The sequence below is a fragment of the Ctenopharyngodon idella genome, chromosome 7 (assembly GCF_019924925.1).
Source record: "Ctenopharyngodon idella isolate HZGC_01 chromosome 7, HZGC01, whole genome shotgun sequence".
In the NCBI taxonomy this organism is placed as follows: domain Eukaryota; kingdom Metazoa; phylum Chordata; class Actinopteri; order Cypriniformes; family Xenocyprididae; genus Ctenopharyngodon; species Ctenopharyngodon idella.
The window spans coordinates 9,010,057-9,031,399 of NC_067226.1; the positions used below are offsets into that span (position 1 = coordinate 9,010,057).

Sequence of the window (21,343 nt, forward strand, 5' to 3'; positions counted from 1 at the left end):
CTGGTCTTCTGCATACTACTGTTACATTCAGTTACACTCTGCACACCATGAAACATTCGATCAGGATCAGGTGAACCCAAAACCAGCCTAATGGGCCTCAGGATTTCCTTGAGACCTATTAGACTACTATTTGTTCTGTCAACTCACAAACTAAATACTAAAAATATGTAGTTTTACATCCCCCTACCATGAATCATCACTATTACACCTAACGGCAGATTTCTCCACGACAGTCACAGTAATAAGAGCACAGTAAGGTACTTTAGATAAAACTGTTAAAAGACTACAACAAGTCTGCGTGGCCAGCGGTGCTTGTCACATAGTGTCTTTACTGTTCGTTTCAGCCATCACTTCAAAGAGTTGTGAAAATTTGTCACGCTGTCTTTCACTCTCTTTCGATCAGCTGCCACACAATAACTCTTAATCATCAGACAGATTCACTTCCCTCAGACGAGCGGCGCTTTGAAGGCATTACCCTGACTGAAACAAAACAACCCTCGGTACATCAATTACAAGCCAATGACATCCAATCTCCACATTTTATCAAAAGCACCTTTGAATAACTCTATACTGTATAGAGTTTCAGGATGTCAGACTCAAAGCCAGACATCTCTTCAAGGCGCAGACACTTTCAGTTTCAAATGCCAACAATAAACTCTATCACCACGGCAGGGCACATACAGTTTCTTAGCTGATAGGCGACTTGTTTGAGAATTCGGCTGAATGCACCCACACAATGGACCACAGGTTTTATTCACAGTTCAGATGCCTTTGAAGTCATTGTGCAAAAAGTGCAAAAGCAAACAAAGGCTGTGGGGTTGAGATACAGCAGGCATCCCAAAACACTGACAAGCTGTGGAACAGACATCCTCTCAGGAAGTCTATGTGGAGACTCCGATAGGGCTTCGACAGGTGTATGGCAGGCGAAGGAAGTGTGACTATAGTATAATTATGTTTTTCGTATCCGGTCTTGGACAATTTCAATCTGTCTTCCATCTCCTCTTTCCGCTGCTTCTTTTAAACTTGATGTCCTATTCCACTCAATACTATCTCTTTATCACTCTTTCTCTGGATCTCTAGCAGGCCGGGACAGGTTTCCAGCATGAGCTGCGTGTGAGGGCAAGACAGGATTGTGTGGCTTGAGGTGAGTCGAGTTTGTCTGAGGAATCTGGATCCTCCAGCAGGGTGAGGCAGAGTGTTGTATCTCAGATGTGAAGGCTACCATCTACAGATCTGGCCAAGAATAGAGCCTTGGACTGGACACTGCACTGATTCGGGTTACACTACTCTAACAACAAGGGAAAAAAAACTGACTGAAGTCTAAGCTAAAACTGTTTTAACGCACTTAACTGACACTAACCCCAGTCAAAGAACTGGTACTCACATCCCAACAGTTGCAGTCTTCACTTGTTATGGTTTCTGTCACCACCAAGCTTTACCAGAGAAGCACCAGCGGGTCACACCACAAAGCCACAGGCTCAAACTCCCTCTCCCTCCGGGGTGACTCAGCCTGGCCTCTGGCTGGGAGCCCTGCTTTCACTGAGTGATTTGTTGTTTGGAAACAACAACCAATACAAAAGAGCTGCAGGCTTGCACTGCTCGGCCCTGTAACACCACAAAATTATGCAAAGTTCAAATTTGGAAAGGAAGTCTCTAAGGGACTATAAATGTAAATGTTGTGACTATAGGATTACATACTCCTTTATAGTGTCTTCTAGTTTTTAATTAAATTCCGTTAGCCAACCCAATTGAGCAAATATAGTAAATTTAGTCAAGCAACCCAAATGTGTCAAGAAAATGACTTTGCATATAGCTCGTGAGTAAACTCTCATATGAGGTTCTCCAGCATAGTAATTTTGCAGAATCTGGTCCCGTTTCAGACAGCTACAGCTACGTGTGATCTTAAGGCTTAAGACTACAGAGAGGTGAGGTTTTGTAGTCTTTACCTTAACAGTATTTTAGTATCTGTAAATTGATTTAACTCTAGGTTACTCTATCAGTAACCTTGTTGAATTAAAATCCAAACTAATTTACTACATTTTTACTGGTAATACGATCAGAATACAATACAAATACAAATAATCAATATCCGTCAATTGGACTGACTAGGTTGTAAATGTCTGTCATGCAGATGCAGATGGAAAATAATTACAGCATCGGCATTGACACATCACAAGACCGTTTTCTGTCAAGAGCTTGTCTAGTCTTACCTACTCTCTCAATGTGAAATAGACAACAGACGCTGCAGTCCGGTGGATCTGGTGACCCTATTTAAAGGGTTAGTTTACCCAAAAATTACATTTCTGTCATTAAGTACTCACCCTCATGTCGTTCCAATCCCGTAAGACCTTCATTCATCTTCAGAACACAAATGAAGATATTTTTTGATGAAATCCGAGAGGTTTTTTTTTTTATCCCCAATCGAAAGCAGCGTAATTACCATCATTCAAGGTCCAGAAAAGTAGTACAGACATAGTTAAAATAGTCAACGTGACTACAGTCGTTCAACCTTAATGTTATGAAGCAACGAGAATACTTTTTGTGCGCAACAACAAAAATAACTTAATTCAACAATTTCTTCTCTACACTGTCAGACCCGTACACATTTGACGCAGTGAACGCAGTTCAGCGCTTCTGTGTTTACGTCCAAACGGCAGCTCCATTATTGGCCGGTTCCAGCGTCAGCATCACGTGCTGCTCACGTGAACAACATCGGCCAATACTGAGCCGGCGTAACCACAGAAGCACTGAACTGCGTTCACTGCGTCAAATGCGTACGGGTCTGAGTCTTATCTTATTGCTTAATGTAAACATTACAAACAAATTGTGGAAACCTTGATGCATATTTTTCAGGATTCTTTGATGAATAGAAAGTTCAATTTATTTGAAATAAAAACATTAAATGTAACATTAAATGTCACTATTGATAAATTTAATGCATCCTTGCTGAATAAAAGTATTATTCTTACTGACAGTAGCGTATTTACACAATATAATATATAGACAGCAAATAAGATGAACACAACATTATTTAAATGACATGAATGCTTATTTTATACAACATTTACGTTCCCAAGGACAAGCCTGTCAGCAGGTTTGGCAAATAACAGGAGAAGATAACACTTCTGTTAATTGGCCAAGCAAGCTTAGTAACATCTCAAATCTGTCATCTGGTTGATTGGCCTGACCTGTATATATTAGTCTATCATAAAATTCAAGTGAACTTCTAGATGACCTTCTAATTAATCTGTATATACACAATACCTGAAAACAAATATACCTGTTTAAGATCTTACCAAATGGATAGCACATAAACAAATAACCTTTATGTAGCCTACTATCTAAACCAGTCTATAAGACAATATCCTACAGCATCATTTACAAAAAACTTTTCGCTGACCTCTTTAGTGAGTTCTTAATTCTAACAATGTTTGCATCAAGAAAAGATGCCATGTTTCTCTGTACTGAACAGTCTATGGTACTGAAGTGCAGAGACTGGAGATCTGCTGAGTGTAGGGGCTTTTGGGCTCGTACGGGCAAGACCTGTGAGCAGTTGGCCTGCATCGTACTGTGACATAACAAGATTAAATAGTCATTGCCAAACTGAGGGGAAAAAACAACTTTAGACCACAACCTACATCCACCAATGCACACACACTTATGAAGAATAATAGAGCTGAACGTCCTGCGCCAAATATATTCACCATCCAAAATATAAGCACGGAATTCCTTACACGCCGTTTAGCCCAGATAAAGCAGCTACAGCGCTCCCCAGATTAAGGTCGGGTTATATAACCTCATCAGAGAGTAAATGACAACCCAAAGCAAGGCAAATGTGGGTTTATGAAAGCCCAGAAGAGTATGAAGTTATAATAAATCAACAGGAGTGTAGGAATTTGATCATATAAACAGATACGAGCTGCTGCACTCATAGTATGAGATGGTGTTTATGATCTAACGTATGCAGGAAACACAAGAGTTGATTTCTAAACAGAAGGGGCTCTGCTGCTTTCTTTAACTTTACTGTGCTGTTTAAATGTGTTATAGCTTCAGTTTGAGACTATCCGGGCTGGTTCAGCAAAAATCACGACAGTAAAACAGCCCCACTTCATCACAACCCAGTGTTTCCCCTCGGTAAAGTCGAGGATGTATTTAAGAGCACTCACCGTGGTATGGTGATACACTTGGTGTTGACATTCTGAGTTGTGATGGCTTTCTCCAGCTCGTCCAGCTGTCCCGTTTTCTTCAGCTTCTTCACCAGACTCTTGACGGCTTTTTCGCACCATTTCTCCTCCTGTCCGTTCTGCTCTCCCTTCTTCCAGCCCAGCAACCTCTTCACGATCGGCGGAGTAAAGGGTAAAATTGACATGTTGAATTCAGTTCAACGTTCCTCTATTGCGCAGTCTCTCACGCAACTCGGAGAGAAATTCAGGATACTTTTTAATTTTCAGTGTAAACCGAAGGCGGTAAATCAAAATAAACTGCTTAGAGCTCGATAATAATATGGAGGAAAGTGAGAGGGACTTGAGGCGTGACTGAGACACAGTCTCAAGTTCAGCGCTCAGCTCAGCTCCGTCTGTCTCCCGAGATCATCAGGCATAGCGCGCGCCACACACCACTCACTGCCAGGCCATTCATATCACTCCGCGCAGGAAAATAGTCCCCTCCAGCTCGTCTGGAAAAGTTGGAAGGGAAAGAAAACAGATATATTTAATTAAATAATGTATTACCTCATCTGGTTGTGATATAGCCTACGTTTCTGTGTACAGTTTAAAAAATGAGGTTTGCTCAAATTTAAAGTCATCCGCTGTGCTGTGTGGTGCGGCTCTAAATCCACCCAATAACCACTATTAGACAGTGACACACAGGAAACAAGTTATTCAAGACCTTATCATTCACAGACTCAGTAAAAGCAGTTACAGATTAATTCTCAAAAGAGAAAAGAGTGACATTCCCTTTGCTCTCCCACCCCGACTCTTTCTCTCATAGGACTGTCTGTGAGTAGGCTAAGTGGGATATCCTACCGAACTGAATATACAGTTAATTAATGTAATACTGGGCATGGGCTGCTTTTTTTCAGTGTGGGAGTGGGTATGAAAGACACAACATTGAGTATGCAGATGCCTTGCCTCAGCATGACAACAACATGTGATCATACACATCCCTAATGTAGTAGTAAACTCATATATACACAAACGTTGTACCAGACTCTTTTGGAGAACAATAAACAAGTAACAAACAGCTTTTTTTCTTTCTGCACTTTATTAACAGTTAGCTAACATAGAGGAGATAAAAATGTATGTAGTATAATATTTCCTCCACTTTTTAGTTCTTGTGTGGACTTTTGATGATATTTTATCATAGTGATTTTTTTTTTTTTATCATGATTATTTATGTTGTTCTGATTTTTGTTTTTAACTTTTTAACCTGAATGTTTTTTGTGTGTGTGTTTGTTGTGTATTGTGATTACTGACCATCATCTTTGGGAACACACACACACACACACACGAACATATGCCAGTGGGAGTTTAGGTCATAAGTATTAAAAGACGTGTGTGTGCGACCAAGGGCCAGCTGGTACACACAAAATGCAAACATAAGGGACTGCACTAGTCAGATTTGATTTATCCTTATCAGATTGAGCCCAAGGTTTTTGTCCATCTACACAAGACATTACACAAGAAGGGAGCAATAAGTAAGAAGTGTGCAGTTTTTATGCCAATTTCTCAATTTTCTCAGATGTGATGATAAAACATCATGGCAATTTTCATGAATTTCAAGTTTTACATTGGAGGTCATAAAAGTCTGGCCACACAGGTTTAGTTAAATTTGTGTATGGCAACTTTTAAAATAGTTCACTAGCTGTGCTAAAAATACCTCAGCGTGTTGCCACTGCTTCTTCCTTTTATCTATTTTAAAGAACATCTGATGTATATTTTTTCACAGCATTTCCTTTCTTCTTGTCCTCCCACATGGTTATGGTCAATATATACTCAAAACTGATGTATAAACAGATCCTTCTGTGCACAGCAAGACACACCTCAGGAATACAGAAGATGAAAAAAATTACTATAATCAGATTTGTGCTCTAATTGGTTGAAATATAATTCCAGGTTTTCAAGAATTAATATTTCCTCAGAGGAAACTTTAACATGTTTGAGTGTTGAGTGTTTACATAGACATACTTTAGGGATGCATTTTTGTCAAAAGCGGTCTAAATATGACAAATGTACATCTAAAATACACAATACCATTCATTGTTTTGTTTTTTTTTAAATACATTTATTCAGCAAGGTCACAATAAATTGATTAAAAATGACAATAAAGACAAACAAATGCTGTTTTTTTTTAACTGTGCATTCATCAAATAATCCTGAATAATCCACAATTTCTCAACATATTAGAATGATTTCAGAAGGATCATGTGACACTGAAGACTGGAGTAATGACTGCTGAAAATAGTTATTTAAAAATTGAATAAAGAAAATATTTAACAATTTAAATTGTAATAATATTTCACAATATTACTGTATTTTATCAGCCTCGGTGAGCAGAGACTACTTTCAAAAATATAAAAAATTCTTACTGACCCTAAACTTTTGAACGGTATATGGTAGTTTACAAAGGTCTGTATGGTATATCCTCAGTTAGATAGCTAAGCGTGTGTGTGTTTGTCATCTGTGTTGACAGCGTGTGGCAGGATGGAGGTTGTGAGTGTTAAAATGTGCAGCTTGACTGCAGTGGCCAGCACAAGCTCAGCACCTGTTTATTCCCTCAGGGGATTCAGCTCCCGGACAGCTGGTTTAGGGGTATATGAAGGGATGATGTCCAGGGCCTAGGAGGGCTTGTAGTTGAGGATGTGTGGGGGCAGGGGGCAGATGGGATGTAGTAGGGCAAAGTGGGGGGATTTTGGGGTATATGTGTCTGTGTGTGTGCGCGTAACTTTGTCTGAAGAACTGCCTCACACAAAAGGCAAGGCTGCGTGAATGAGTATGGCCCTATACAGTCTGATGGCTGATGAGGGTATTGTGCAATACTTGGAGTCAAGAGACCCTGGGGAGCTACAAGGTGGTAAAGAGGGGCTGAACTATGTCCCAGTGGAGGACATGTGTTAGAGTGATAAGATGAAGCTTATGTCTAATCAACAGTGTTTAACACAATACCAATGTGATAAAGGACAGGTGGGGGATAGCAATGATTTCAGCTTCACATTCAGCAGAACTGAAAACAGAACTAGAGCATCTGACAACAGCATCACTGTCAGACTATCTGATGAAGTTATTTTTATATTAAGTTAAAAAATGTTGCGAATTGCACATTAACTGTTTTTTATCAGTATACACTACTGATAATATATCTATTATGTTACTGTATATATATTTGAATATTTCTTTAGTGTAACATGTTTTGCTGTGCTGTATTTATGCAGTGTTCTCACAAGAAGATTTTATGAGTATAAAGTCTATTGCTGAAGGAGAAAGCTGGAAAGATATGTTACTAAATAATTTTGGTAAACAGTTCTGTCGTGATGACTTTGCACCAGTATGTTGCGAGTGACAGGTACGGAGAGATAAACAAGCATTTCTGCCAAGAGCTCAGAGTAGCAGTGTTTTGTGTGTGGCAGGATCTGTTTGTTTACATGCATCCATCTGTGTTTAGATTTTTGTGCTTTTATTTCAATGTATGTCTATATATGCATGTTTGTGTAAAGGGTAAGCATGTGTACATGCACACATTCATGTTTATGATAGCAGCCCTGCTGAAAAATCCAGGCTGGTTAGAGTAGTGCTGGTCTCAAGCAAAACTGAGCTGGTGTAGCTGCTCCACCAGCACTCCCACTTCCCATGCTGGGGACCAGGAAACCAGCAACCAACATCCCAGTCTGGTCCCATGCAGCATGCAAAACATACCTTATGCTGGTGACCAGCAATGCTAAACTTTTCTGCAGGGAATGCATCACCTACATTTGTGAGTGTGTACATACTTAGCTATACTACAGGGACATGTTTGTTCCTGGAAGTGAGCTAAATCTGACAAAACCTGCATTTGGAGACATCTAGATACATCCTGATCTTTACTGATACCGTTCAAAAGTTAGAGGTTGGAAGATGTTTTAATGTTTTTAAAATAAGTTACTTATGCTCAAAAAAGCATTTCTTATTATTAGCAATGTTGAAAACAGTTGTGCCGCTTAAAAGCACAATATGTAGGATTTTTTGATTAAAATATCCAAAAACCACTAGAACAGTGTTATATATTTTGTTGACTTGTGTACGTACATTATCCCAAATGTTTCCAGGAATGTTTAAATCCAGAGAAATAAGCAATTTTTAACCAGGACATGGACGTTTCCGACTGTCCATGCCTATCAGTGACGTCATACCCGCGTTACCCTCGATTTCTGGTTTTATTTTGTAGAAACCATGGAAACACCAAAGATGCTTTAATATATTACATGTTTTATTAGACAAGGGAACTACTTTTTGGTTACATTTAAAGACAGAAAACTAATTATAGTTATATAAAATCTAGCTTACTGTAGTGTGCAACAAGTGTCTCACAGCTTTCGCTCGGCAGCAACACACTCAAATGTACCTAATATGATAAAACAGCGCTGCGTTACTTCATACGCTTGACCGGAAGAAGAGGAAGCGGCGACTACAGCATAATAAAAATTCCGCTGCTGTCGAAACCGCCGGTTGTAATCGTCTCTCATTAGCAATCGCTCCAGCTGCCTCGTTCAGCTCCCACGGCACTCGACCCCACTCTGCTTCATGCTACAGTAATGTTAATATCTCATCCATGAACATGATTTCTGCTCGAGTCCCGTCCCGATTCTTTTCCACTGACTGTGAGGTAAAGACGAAATCTCCCAAGATTCCGCGCTCAAGCTCGGCGTCATCAAGCTACGCCTTTGTTTTGAATAGGTGACCTCTACCGCCTTTCATACTTTTTTTGCAAACTGTGATACAATGTTTTAGGGTTTGTTTAAGGAATAGAAAGTTCAAAAGAGCCGTTTTTTTGTTTGTTTGTTTTTTTTTTGTTTTTTTGTAACATTATAAATGTCTTTACTGTCACTTTTGATCAATTTAATGCATCATTGCTGTATAAAGTATTAATTTCCTATAAAAAACGCCAAACGTTTGAATAACAGTGTATTAATAAAGTTTTTGTTTTATTTATAAAAAGGACAAAGGTTTCTGTTAGGTTTAGGATGTGGGTTTGGGTTATTTATAGTAATTTATATTAAGTAAACGTGTGTGTGTGTGTGTGTGTGTGTGTGTGTGTGCACACGCGTTTTTGTGATTTATAAGGACACAAATTTGTATAGGCTAATGACATGGGTATTACACTGGTATTATGACATTAACATGTTTTATGAGGACGTTTCATGAGTCCTCATGTTTAAAATAGCTTTTAAAACATACTAAACAATGTTTTTATTAAAAATGCAGAATGTTTTCTGTGATGAGTAGGTTTAGGGGTAGGGGTACTGTAGGGGGAGAGAATGTACAGTTTGTACAGTATAAAAACCATTACGCTTATGGAATGTCTTCACTTTGATAGCAAAACAAACCTGTGTGTGTGTGTGTGTGTGTGTACATATTTTCTATCCCGATGGGGACTTCAACCTGAATGCACCCAGACTGATGGGGACTTGTGTCACCTCAATTTAGGTCCCCACGAGGAAACAAGCTTATAAATCATACAGAATGTTTTTTGGGGTTTTTTTTTTTGAAAATGTAAAAGTTCAGACAGTTTTCTGTGATGGGTTGGTTTAGGGGTAGAGTTAGTGTAAGGGGATAAAATATACAGTTGGTACCGTATAAAAACCATTACGTCTGTGAGGAGTCCCCACAAGGATAGTGAACCAGACGTGTATGTGTGTGTGTGTGCACACGCACGCATGGGTGCGTGTTTACGAGTGTACCTGGGAAATTTCCAACTCCATAGGGTGTGATTAAGGCAAGTTTTATGGCAGCATAATGATTCCAGGCAGAAGAGCACAATATAAAGTTTTTGCTCTTCTAAATCCATCAATCTGTCCACAGACTTCAAAACAGAACAACAGGCATGTGCAAACACACACACATACACCTCCTCAGGCAGAAGTCACTTTTCAGTCACCACCATAAACGCTCCATTCTCTGTTGTCATATAGACACATATTTTGAAGTCCCTGTGCACTGCACAAGAATTAAGGTCACTTATTCTTTTAAAGTGTATTGAGTGCTAAAGGTGGGGAAGGTCAAACTCAGACTCGTCATGCTGCTTTCAGCTCTAAGAATTTAAAGTGATATTGTTATGTTTGATTCGTTATTGCTCCAAAGCACAAATACAGCTATTCAAAGTCATAAATACCCAAGCTATATATAATTATGTTACCTGAGTGTTTGCACAAGGAAACTAAGAGTCTATCAACGCCTCTTGCATCTATTAAAATAATGCTTTTCCATCCTATTTCAAGTAAACAATGAGGAAATGCTGTTCTGAAGCATTCATTGTGACTAAAATTCATCATTGGAATAAAAGATAGAAGCCACGAAACATATGATTAGCTGAGTTATTTTGCATGCTGTAGTCACTCATCATGTCACTCTGATTGTCTGTGGAAAGACACTGATAAGCTCTGAGGGCTGTGATAAACCTGGTCAACACCACTTAGTCAAAACCAGCCCACACTCCGGCGTTACGTAATATGACGCTCTGGATTTTCATTATTGCAGGAGTGTGCTGCATTGCAAAACTAACAGTGACTCACCGTGTGTATGCTTTTTGTTTCATTTATCTGTGAGTAACAGGGACTAAAAGAGTGCAGACCCAGCATGGAGGGCATATATTTTGTGGCTGAAATGGGCCCAAAGTACTCCACACCCATGTGAGGATTACCATGATTCACGTGCTGATGCGTGCACAAGGCTGAAGATCTGACTCCTCTATTGTGCTGAGTGTGATGCACACTGGTCTTAGCACTCATGAGTCAGAGCGAATAGCCAACTGTGTGTTGGAAATACTGAGGGCAGAATGATATGGATCAGCAAGCGCTGAGTAAAATCTAACAGAGACCATAAATGGTGAAGATGCCACTATCCCGTGTCATCTTGGCCTGTCATTTGGGTTAGACTGAGTTGAAGATAATCTAATTTGTTTATCTTAGGGGACGCTACCACACAACTAAAAGTCTTTCTTTTTAGTCTGTCCCCTAATTGTTTTTTCAACAACTCAGCTGGTCGTACAAAATGTATACTTAATTGTACAGATGGCATTTAGTAGAGCTAGCTGTTCTTTGAGGATTCACAAGCATTTCAGCGCCACCTGGTGGTGAAGATGTTCTATTGAAGTTGCTACTAAGAATGTATTTTTGGTTCAAGCTGGAAAATCCAGCTTAACAGTAGTTAAGGTTTGTAACATAATACCTGTTTTCTTGCTGGCAGACTGCCTTGTATTTGTGTATATAATCACACATTTTTCTGTAATTAATCATGATTTATCACCTAACATGAAAGTTTTTAATATATTTTTATATTCTAATACTTTCACATTGAATCTACAAAATAATGTATAAACAACATAAAGACGGTATATTTGTATATATCGGTATAATATTTGTTTAATGGCATCTGATGCCAGTACTGATACTGATGTCTTTATTAAAGGCCCACTGAAGTGCCCTAAAACGTGTAGCATTATTTAATGTGTTGATGTAATTTCCACTGAAACAGGAAGACATATCAAACAGCTCCTCCGCTTTTTTAAAATAGCCAATAGCGTTTAGATTATCACAGCTCGGCCAGAGCCGTCGAGCTCAGTAAAGCCGCAATTTCCTCCTAATCTCTAATCGTTTCTCCTCCTAACATTCTCCATATCACTTTAAAATAGCATTCTGTGCAAAATTCATTCAGTCATTCATTCGCCCGAATGGAAAACATACTGTCTGAATCATTCCCTATCCTCTATATAGTGCACTATATGCCATTCACCATGTAGAAATTAGCTGCAGCTTCAGTGCCTATTTATAACATAGGGGCGGGATGCTTTAGATTCTAGAGAGCATTTGATTGGACAGAAAATCTGATGAGAAGGTGAAGTGCAGAGTGATGTCATCAAATCACTGATCCATATTCATCATTTTCACATGATGTCACATTCTTATAGGATCGCCCACCAGGAGGGCAAAACAAGGCTTTCCTCCATTGCCCACCAGTCATTTTTACCAGGTTTGTGCTAAGTACTAATGTACTAAGACAGTAATATTAAAAGACCAAATTCAGTATACACCTTATTGGTGATGCATACTATGTACATGCAAGCAGATGAACCCAGAATATAAACACAACGCGCAGTTTCTCGTTAAGCGTTTCTCCAAAGAAAACCATTATAATGAAACCACTTAACCATTTAGCATGTTGAGTTCATATTCTGCTTGCCTGTATTTAATATGCATCTTTAATAAGGTTTATACTGCATTTGATCTTTTAATAACACTGTTTTAGTACATTAAGGGACTTTAGGCCTAAGTGTTTTTCTTGTTAAGCGTTTTAGAACATCCCGCTGTTTTTAGTAGTTAAAATACTGCAGCAGGTGCTGTATATGGATCACAAGCACCCAAAATGTTTTTGATTTTCTTTTTTTGAGATGGAAAATTGACAGTTCTGTAATGCAGTTCTATGACACTTTTAAATGTAAGTATTGGGTTTCAACTTAAATATCTAATGATACAACTTAAATATCAAAATGATACAACTTAAATATCTAATGTAAAATAAAATAAAAAACTTTAAATCAGTTCAAATGTTGACTTATATCTTACTATGTGATTATATATGGTTTATACTCTTTATTATATGCAGAAATGGACCATGGTGAACATATTTAGACATTTTGTGAACCCTGTTTTGTTTTCAGACAGTTTAATATAACTTAAAAAAAGAAAAAGAAAAAAAAAGTCCAGTACAAACGTTACTGCCACTGATCAACGGCATCTGTCACAGTTCCTAGGCAACAAGAACAATCTTCCGTAGGCTAGACCATCCCATTTAACAATACTCGTTCTGACCTTCGTGGCCTTTGAAGTCTGCGTCCTTCGTAGGATGCAGCCTCCGAATTTGGGACACAACTTGTAAGGCCGTTTCTCAATATGTGTTCTTAAGGGATGCCTAGGCCCACCCAGACTGACAGCTTTCCCACCCAGTCAGATCCAGGGAAATATATATTTTTTAATAATACAATTTCTCTTTGTGATATAGTTGTTATCAGGACTCGGGTTGGATCTCTCTCTCCTGCTTTGTTTTTGTTTTCATTTTTTCACGTGGCAGACACTCGCAATTGATCGCACTGTACAATTACAATTATAGCGATACAGGTGAAGTATGTAGTTTCTGTGACACTAGTGGCACCTAGCGGAATTTCAAAAATAAAGCAACCCTGCAAATGGCCCTTCCATGCATTGCGCCTGAGCCTCTCCCAACTCGAACACCACAAACACAGCTCGAACGGGGGCTTGTGAAGGCATGTCTCAACAGGTAGAAGTAGCCTATAAAAGACAATAGACAATAAAAGGTCCAACATGAGGAATACTTTTAGCTGTGTTGCTAAGTGTCATAAGTGAGCAATTAAGTAGGCAACACTAATAAATCCAAACATATCTGCACCGGGAGCATTTTTTGACATGACACACGACAATTTGAGGCTGTTCACACAGGACACATAAAATGAAAAAAGGGAACATTTGTCTTTCTGAACGAGTGCATGATGATGTATTGAAGCGTTCATTGTAGCATGTTGCAATGCAATGCCCCGTTCGCTTTGATGTGTTCATGACCTGTTTAATCTTTATCTTACATACTTCACCTTTAAGTCATGGGCGTTTGTAGTGCTGCTCAGGGACCAGTCTATCAATTTTTTACTTCCAAATCAAGCCAGTTGAAAACGTGGGGTGATGCGAAATATTCCAGCCCACCCACACTTTTAGAGGCCCATCCATCATCCACTTTTTGCATCTGCCACTGCGTGCTACGTCAATTCCTAAAGTTTAATTCCAATTCAGTTCTCAAAAACACAAGTACAGAGGTAACATGAAAGTAGTCGGCTGTGTTCTTGATATCAAGGATGCATTGAATGCAGACTTGAGAGAATTGAACCGTTAGAAATCCCAGAAGACACTGAAGAAGAAGATGCCTGCAGTGTTTTTATTAGCATATTAAAAATAACCTTAATATTAACAAAGCACAGGTAAAATCAAAAACTTTATATATAGAAAGACAGTGCACTCATATTACTATGAATGGGAGAAAGTGTAATGCGCAATATGGCGGAATAAGTCCCACCTTCTAAATATATAAAAGAATCATTGCATCACTGTCAAAGTCATTGTGTCACTGCAGCTGAAACTGACAATGTTTTGAGACACACACTTAGGAGTCCATTCTTTGTGTTCTTGGAATTGAGAAACAGTCTAAGTTTTGAATTCTTATATCTTATAAATGTGAATTTTGTAATTGTTTTGGAGCACATTTGCTTATACATAACAGTAATGATAACATATTCATACTAGAAGCAAAAAACTTCAATTTTGATTTCATGGGGACTTTAAATGGATTTTTTCTCAATTTTAGCAATTAATTTTAGCCATTCAACAGTATAATTGAAAACTATCAATTTTAACATTTAATAGGCTTTAAAAAAATAAAACAAACTTTTAATTTAAGTAAACTTAAAACAGTCTTCACATAAACCCTTTGTAATGTCACATTTAGCTGTGCCTTTAATATATCAGGGCTCAATGCTAAGTTTTTTTTTTCTACAGGCACAGTCGGGCAGGTTCAGATTTTTACCTGCCCTGCTAAAATGTACAAAAAAGTTATTGTTTTCATTGTTTTTGACCCAGGTAGGTCTAACAGGTAAATGTATACAGAAATTTAAAGATGCAGTGTGTAAATTTTAGCAGCATCTCGTGGTGAAGGTTGCGAATTGCAATATAGAGAAGCTACGGTGGCCAACACAGGACATTGATGTCTTTTGTTCTTTGATCAACATTAATGACAGACAGCAGCAGGTTTATTAGGCTGCTGTCACTTAAAGACTTGACGCACTTTACGCGGATCTGACACACATCCTATTTTCTCACTCTTTCAGTGCGTTCCAAACGGGATATATCGCCCTCCGAAGGGCACTTCGGAGTGAAAATAATCATGGCCGCCATATTGAAGGGTCGTTCCAAACCGAAGTGCTCAAAACTGGCCACTTCGAAGGGTACAACTGATGGACACTTCGGGCCCCCGTGATCCTTTGCACAGGGGAGTTGTTTGACGTCACAGAATTGGTACAGGAGGCTCGGAGTTTGATTTTACCTATAAATGTATGTATAGTATTTTTCTATACTACTGTAATATTTATACGAGTTAGATTTGGCACATTATTATGGTCAAAACGGCATTGTACTTCAACAAAAATACTTTACAGCTCCCTTTATCAGTCCATTTAAATGTTTAAAATACATAGACACAATATACAATATGGTGATAAACCAAAAATAAATAAATAAACTAACGTTAAACAAAGGGCGCAGCTTGCACAATCTCCTCCTTGATTGTCTCGTTAAGATGACGCAGAAGTGCGTTCCAAAAAAAGAGTTTTTTTCACCCCTACACCCTTCATCCCTTCGAAGCTCTCACTCCGGAGGGTAAACCCTTTTAAGGGATTAGGGCATAGGGATGAGCCCTTCCGAATGGAACGCAGGGTTTAAGTTCATTTAACTCATTTAAGACTGTGCTTACTAGGATTCTCGACAAAATGGGAATTTTGACTTAATTTTGTCAATGCGGGCATTCTGTGCTCGGGTTTAGTGTGTTTGTTCACAGAGAGCTGCTTCACAGACAGCGCACCAGTATATTTGAGTTCTTGAATGGTTTAATAGCACTTGAATGAATGAGTGCGATCATGTAGGCTACTCTAGCGCAGCCAAATGACGACGGAAAAAAACAGATGTTGCATTTACTGAGTTAAATATTTTTTAACGCGTTAAACTGATTAAAAAACAACAACACGTCAATTTTGACACTCCTATAGCTAAGGATGGTACCATCTTCCAAAACATTTTTTTTCCCAATAGTTTTATCTTGTTAATTAATATGTTTAGGGCTATTTATTTGAGATTTCCCTTTGTTGTATATACTTCAGAGTGATGAACCAGCACATTAAACTGTCAGCAGTGTTGTGGGCTGGGCTGTCGGAGCGAGTTTAATGTGAGTGGATGCAGGGCTCGGCTCAGGTCTGCTGCTGTTGGGTGGGTCTGAAGCAGGGGCTCCGAAGGGGCTTGAAGCAGCTTTACAAGCGCCCTTTAATCCACACTTAAATACTGTTATGTGCACTGCAAATATTCTTAAGAGGAAATAACAGACTTTAAAAATATAACTTGAGCAAACATGGGGTCTGAACAGTCTAGTCTCTTTAGCTGTTGCCTCACACATGGAGAGGGATAAACACAACCCATTATACAACACAGAGCTTGATCATGGGATACTCTTTAATTAAGCACAAGCCTTTATTTAGAGTAGCAAAAGCCAGCTTGCAAATAGCTCCTAAAACTTTCCACTTATTAGAATAATAATGTACATTTACTGTAATTTGCTAATGAATGTGTAGAGAGAGAAATGCACTCCATAACTCATTTTATGAGTTTTCTACAGTGGACAAAAGATTGAATTTGCATTATGTGGTCTGTAGCCTTACATTTTGAAGAACTGCTAAAACTGGGATAAAACAAACACAAAAATGTATGACTGGTTTAATCAGCTGGTTGTAGGTTTGTTGGTGGTCCAAGATTGTCTACTAGGTTGGACCAGCAACCTTGTCTAAAACACAGATGCCATTTTTAAGCTGGAGTTTCCAGCAAGGAAGGCAGACAAGAAAATTGCTGACAGACCATTTGATTAGACTATTATGAATAGTTCAACGTATCTCTCACAGGCAAAAGACTCCAGGCATGTGGGTTGAAAAAATTCATCATGGTTAGGCAGCGTTTAGAAAACCGTGGAAACATTTCCAGTGTCTGCTAGTATAATTTAGGAGATTAAACAATACAGCACAGTTATAAATCACTAACGGATCACACAGCTATTTGGGCTGAGCTCCAACTCCTCATGAATGGAAGCAGAAACGGCAAAGGAAAACATCTGAGGTTGCTTGGCTCCAGTGAGCGTTCACATCTAATGTGTCTTCCAGGAAAATATTGACTAGCTGCATGGCCAGTAGCCAAAACATGATGCCAGAGGATTGTCCTGCTCCTTCCAAAAGGTTGTTACTGACATGTAATTAGTTCATACGCCGCTAGGTGGCAGCAAGTGCAGACAATTGATGACAGAATACATTTTAACACCCAACTCCATACCCTAGGTAGGCTATATACCTGAAAATAAGAAAAGAATAATTTAGGCTGAAAAAATAATTTAGGCTAAATCTAAGCTATGTTTTTTATGTAATGCAGTATGAAAAAAATATATATAAAAAAAACAATTAATGACCTTATATTATTGTAATGAGGTATTAAAACCTTAATCATCTGGAGACACTTATGATACTTTATCCTTGAGAGACTTTATGACAGGCCTGAAATACTGCTTTAATAACACCACAGGATGAGACAGAGGAAGAGGGAGCCATTTTAAGAAGGAATGTCCCCCGCTCTGGTTTCACTGAGTGAGAGAGTGTGAGAAAGAGAGATGATGATGATGATTATGTAGCAATTTAAAAAAATCTGACAAAATAACACAGACAAACATATACATTGTCTGTTTCAGTACTATGAACCTAATCTTCAATTCATAAAATTGGAGGACATTAATTCACAGTGCACAAAATAATTTAGACACACTGTTTCATTATGATTCAATAATTATTTGTAGACTATTTAATATTTAGCTACTTAATTTGATTCATTTATTTAGAAAACGGGTAAAAATTATAATTAAAAAAATGAATATCAAAACCTGGTAGCATGTGCCGGTCACCCCGTCAATAATTTCATAAGTTGGCATTGTGTGGATCGATGCTTGTGTGTCTGCTAAAGAAACTTGTCTGTTATCATATTCTTGAATATCTTCATATGCTGTATATGTAGGCCTATCCAATATATGTTCTAGATTACTTAGGCTTGAGGAGAAAACCATATATAGATTAAGATAATGAATGTATGCATGTGGTTTCTCATGTATTTGTGTGTATATGTGTGTCTACTGTTTGCTAGCAACAAGCATGTTTAGCTGAGGCTAGTGAAAGTAAAACTGATGAGAAAATGTCTGACTGTGTACGGATGCCCAGTCTAGTGTGGAGCCAGTCCGTCTGCCGGCCGACTGCCCTCCTGGAGACTCGAGAACATCCGATCCTCCTGTGGAGAGAGAGAGAGAGAGAGAGAGAGAGAGAGAGAGAGAGAGAGAGAGAGAGAGAGAGAGAGCAAAGGTGATAAAATAGAGAGAGAGAGAGAGAGAGAGAGAGAGAGAGAGAGAATGAGAGAGAAGGCTGGCTAGGGTGGAGTACATCCTAATACTTTTTTACAATATCAAATTTATCACATTATGTTAGCATTACACTTTATTTTGATGGTCCCCTTCAGACATTCTGTTGACTATAAATAACATTGCACCTATATGTCAACTAACTCTCATTATAGTATTAGTTCAGTATTAGTGGACTGTTAGGGGTAGGGTTAGTGTTAGTAGAACAAGGGGTTAGGGTTAGTAGACAGTGTTGGGGGTAACGCATTACTAGTAAACACGAGTTATGTAATCAGATTACTTTTTTCAAGTAATCAGTAAAGTAACATTACTTTTAAATATACAACAAAATATCTGAGTTACTTTTTCAAATAAGCAGTAACGCAAGTTACTTTGTTTTCCCATTTATTGACTGACACCTTTTCTGTCCCCAAAAGAAAACAAAAAAATCGTGAGTGAGGTGCAAAGGCATTGTGTGCGCTGTGTAATCATGAAGGTTAATGTAACTCTAGACTAAATGTAAGCATGAATTTACTCATCTCACTTGCACAAAAACAGATTCAGTGCTCAGAATATTACACAAATCTGCAATAATTAAATGTTAAATATCACAAATACACTTTGTATTTCATTTCATTTCATTAATCAAGTGTCTTTGCTGCTGACCTTCAATGGTCAAATTCAACCATACGAAGAAGAATGACTTCAGTTAAACATCACATTTGTTTCTTTTCTTTTTTATTGCTGCACCCTGTTTCTTCAAGCTGAGGCTTATTCATTTCACTTTTGGTTTCAAAGGGCCTTTACATTTGCCAAAAATGAATATTTTGTTTGTTTTTAAAAAAATAAATAAGCAAGTCCAGCCAAGGTGAGAAAAAGTAACACAAAAGTAATGTAACACGTTACTTTTTTATAAAATGTAACTAAGTAACAGTTACTTTTTTGGGGAGTAATGCAATATTGTAACACTTTACTTAGTGAAATAAGCTGAGATGTACTTGCCGTTACTTACAGTCAGTAGAATGTTTGTTGGGGGACCATCACAATAAAGTGTTCGCATGATATTAAGCAGACCGTCTACTAAGGCCCCGTTTACACTAGTGCGTTTTCGTTTTAAAACGAAAACGATCCTCGTATACACTGGCGTTTCTACAGCGTTTCAGAAACTATCTCCTTCTATACTACACGACCGAAAACGCATGTCACATGACCGTTCTTGCACACTGGGCATGCGCGTATAAGTGTAAACTTTTGCCTCTTGCGCATGTAAGTACGTTAGCTACAGTGTTAAAAATGCGGAGTTTAACTGCACAATGGCTGCAAAAAATGACAACAAAGCCAGCAAAGATTGCAGTTCAGTCTCCATGTTATTGTTTACACAGTCGTCAAGGATACGCAGAGCGAACGTGGGCAGCCACGCCATCGTTTTCAAAAGTGTCCGTTTATACTGAAATGCAACCCCGGCGTTTTCAAACTAAAACGGGCTCTGCATCGTTTTCGAAAGTCTCCGTTTTCGAGGTTCGAAAACACCGGCGTAGTGTAACCGACAGGCGTAACCGTAGCAAAACTTATGCGTCTTAAAACGAAAACAGGGCCTAATACTCTACTGAGAGTTAACTGACATGTAGGTGCAACTTTAACACTGAATTTTCACATATAAATATAGGCCTATATATTAAAAAGTTCAGTTACTTAATCAAATGAGAAAGTGCTAGTGATGAACGAAAAAGTATGATAATAGTCACTCAGTGAGAGACACACCACTATGTGCTTATCAGGAATAAAAGGAAGAATGGATTGTCTTCTTTATATACCACTGTGTGTCTGATAAACACGGAGCTGAACAGCAGAACTGTGTCTGGCTCCATGGGGACCATATTGATTTCTCTGCTGCAGAGCTATTGACAGGAAATGCTGGACGGTCTACAGTGGCTCAGTCTTTTGTAAAGTACACAGTTTATAGCCTACTGGAAAAAAAAAAAAAAAAAAAAACCTGCAAGCCTATAAAAATATAATAATTCAAAATTATATGATAAAGCAAAGGCAAATATTTTTCCTCGGCAAGCAAAACAGCCTGAAAAGAAAACCACCTCCATAGACAGATACTTATCCAACGGTTTGGGGTAATTCAAACTGCTTTTTAATTCAAACTGCTTTTTTTTTTTGGATTTAAAAGAGAGGGGGACATAGATGAGAGAATTTTCAAAAGAGGTGAAAGGGTAGGAAAATGGTTTTGGCAGTGTTTCAGGATCTGGGTCTAGCAGTGTTGTGTCTGAAGGATGTTTAAGGAGCGGGCCGTCCCGAGCCAGGCTTCCAGTCTCACTATAATTACTACAGTGGCTGACAGACATAGTGCTTAAAGAAACAAAACAGAGACAGGATTAGGAATAAACACCAATACGCCTACACGCAAAGAAACTCTACACACATCACAGGCACATTACATACATACTTACATGGACTCTAAATAATCTAAAAGTTATATAGACTGCTGAATGATTTAAATGAAGGAAAAAGGGTGAAAGAAAATAAAGACTAAATATTATATTTAGATAATTACCTGATGACAGAATGATTTATGGTGATGTCTACTCTAATTTCTATTCTCCATATTTTTTGAGCCTTTATGGGAATAAAGAGGAAGAAAAGGGTACATGTGGGAAAAAAACTCAAATCACCTGATATATAATTAAACATCTTATGTGACGTCATAATGGCGTCTCTCTGCATCTGCTTCTCTTCCTAAGGCCCTCACAGCTCTATTGTGCTATTGAAATTCAATTAGGTCCATCCTTTTAAGCCTTAAAGGCTTTTTCCATGAATTCAACAAGCAGTAACTTTACAAACTTTAC

At 38.4% G+C, this 21,343-nt stretch overlaps 1 protein-coding gene and 1 long non-coding RNA gene across 2 annotated transcripts in view; both read right to left on the minus strand.

Annotated features, from left to right (window-relative positions):
* The window catches only part of smad3a (SMAD family member 3a), a 38,000-nt gene extending 33,391 nt beyond the window's left edge, over positions 1-4,609 (minus strand). Inside the window, exon 1 of the mRNA XM_051900246.1 lies at positions 4,167-4,609. Within this exon, the coding sequence (XP_051756206.1) occupies positions 4,167-4,369 (203 nt within the window). The 5' untranslated portion in view covers positions 4,370-4,609. The remainder of the gene's footprint in view (positions 1-4,166) is intronic.
* An 11,898-nt stretch (positions 4,610-16,507) lies between these two features.
* Positions 16,508-19,710, minus strand: LOC127516009 (uncharacterized). Its single transcript, XR_007930912.1, has 4 exons — positions 19,504-19,710; positions 18,302-18,385; positions 17,523-17,693; positions 16,508-17,407 (listed from the first exon to the last, which is right to left on the minus strand). It is a non-coding gene; the product is annotated as an uncharacterized LOC127516009 (long non-coding RNA).
* Between the last annotated feature and the right edge of the window lie 1,633 nt (positions 19,711-21,343).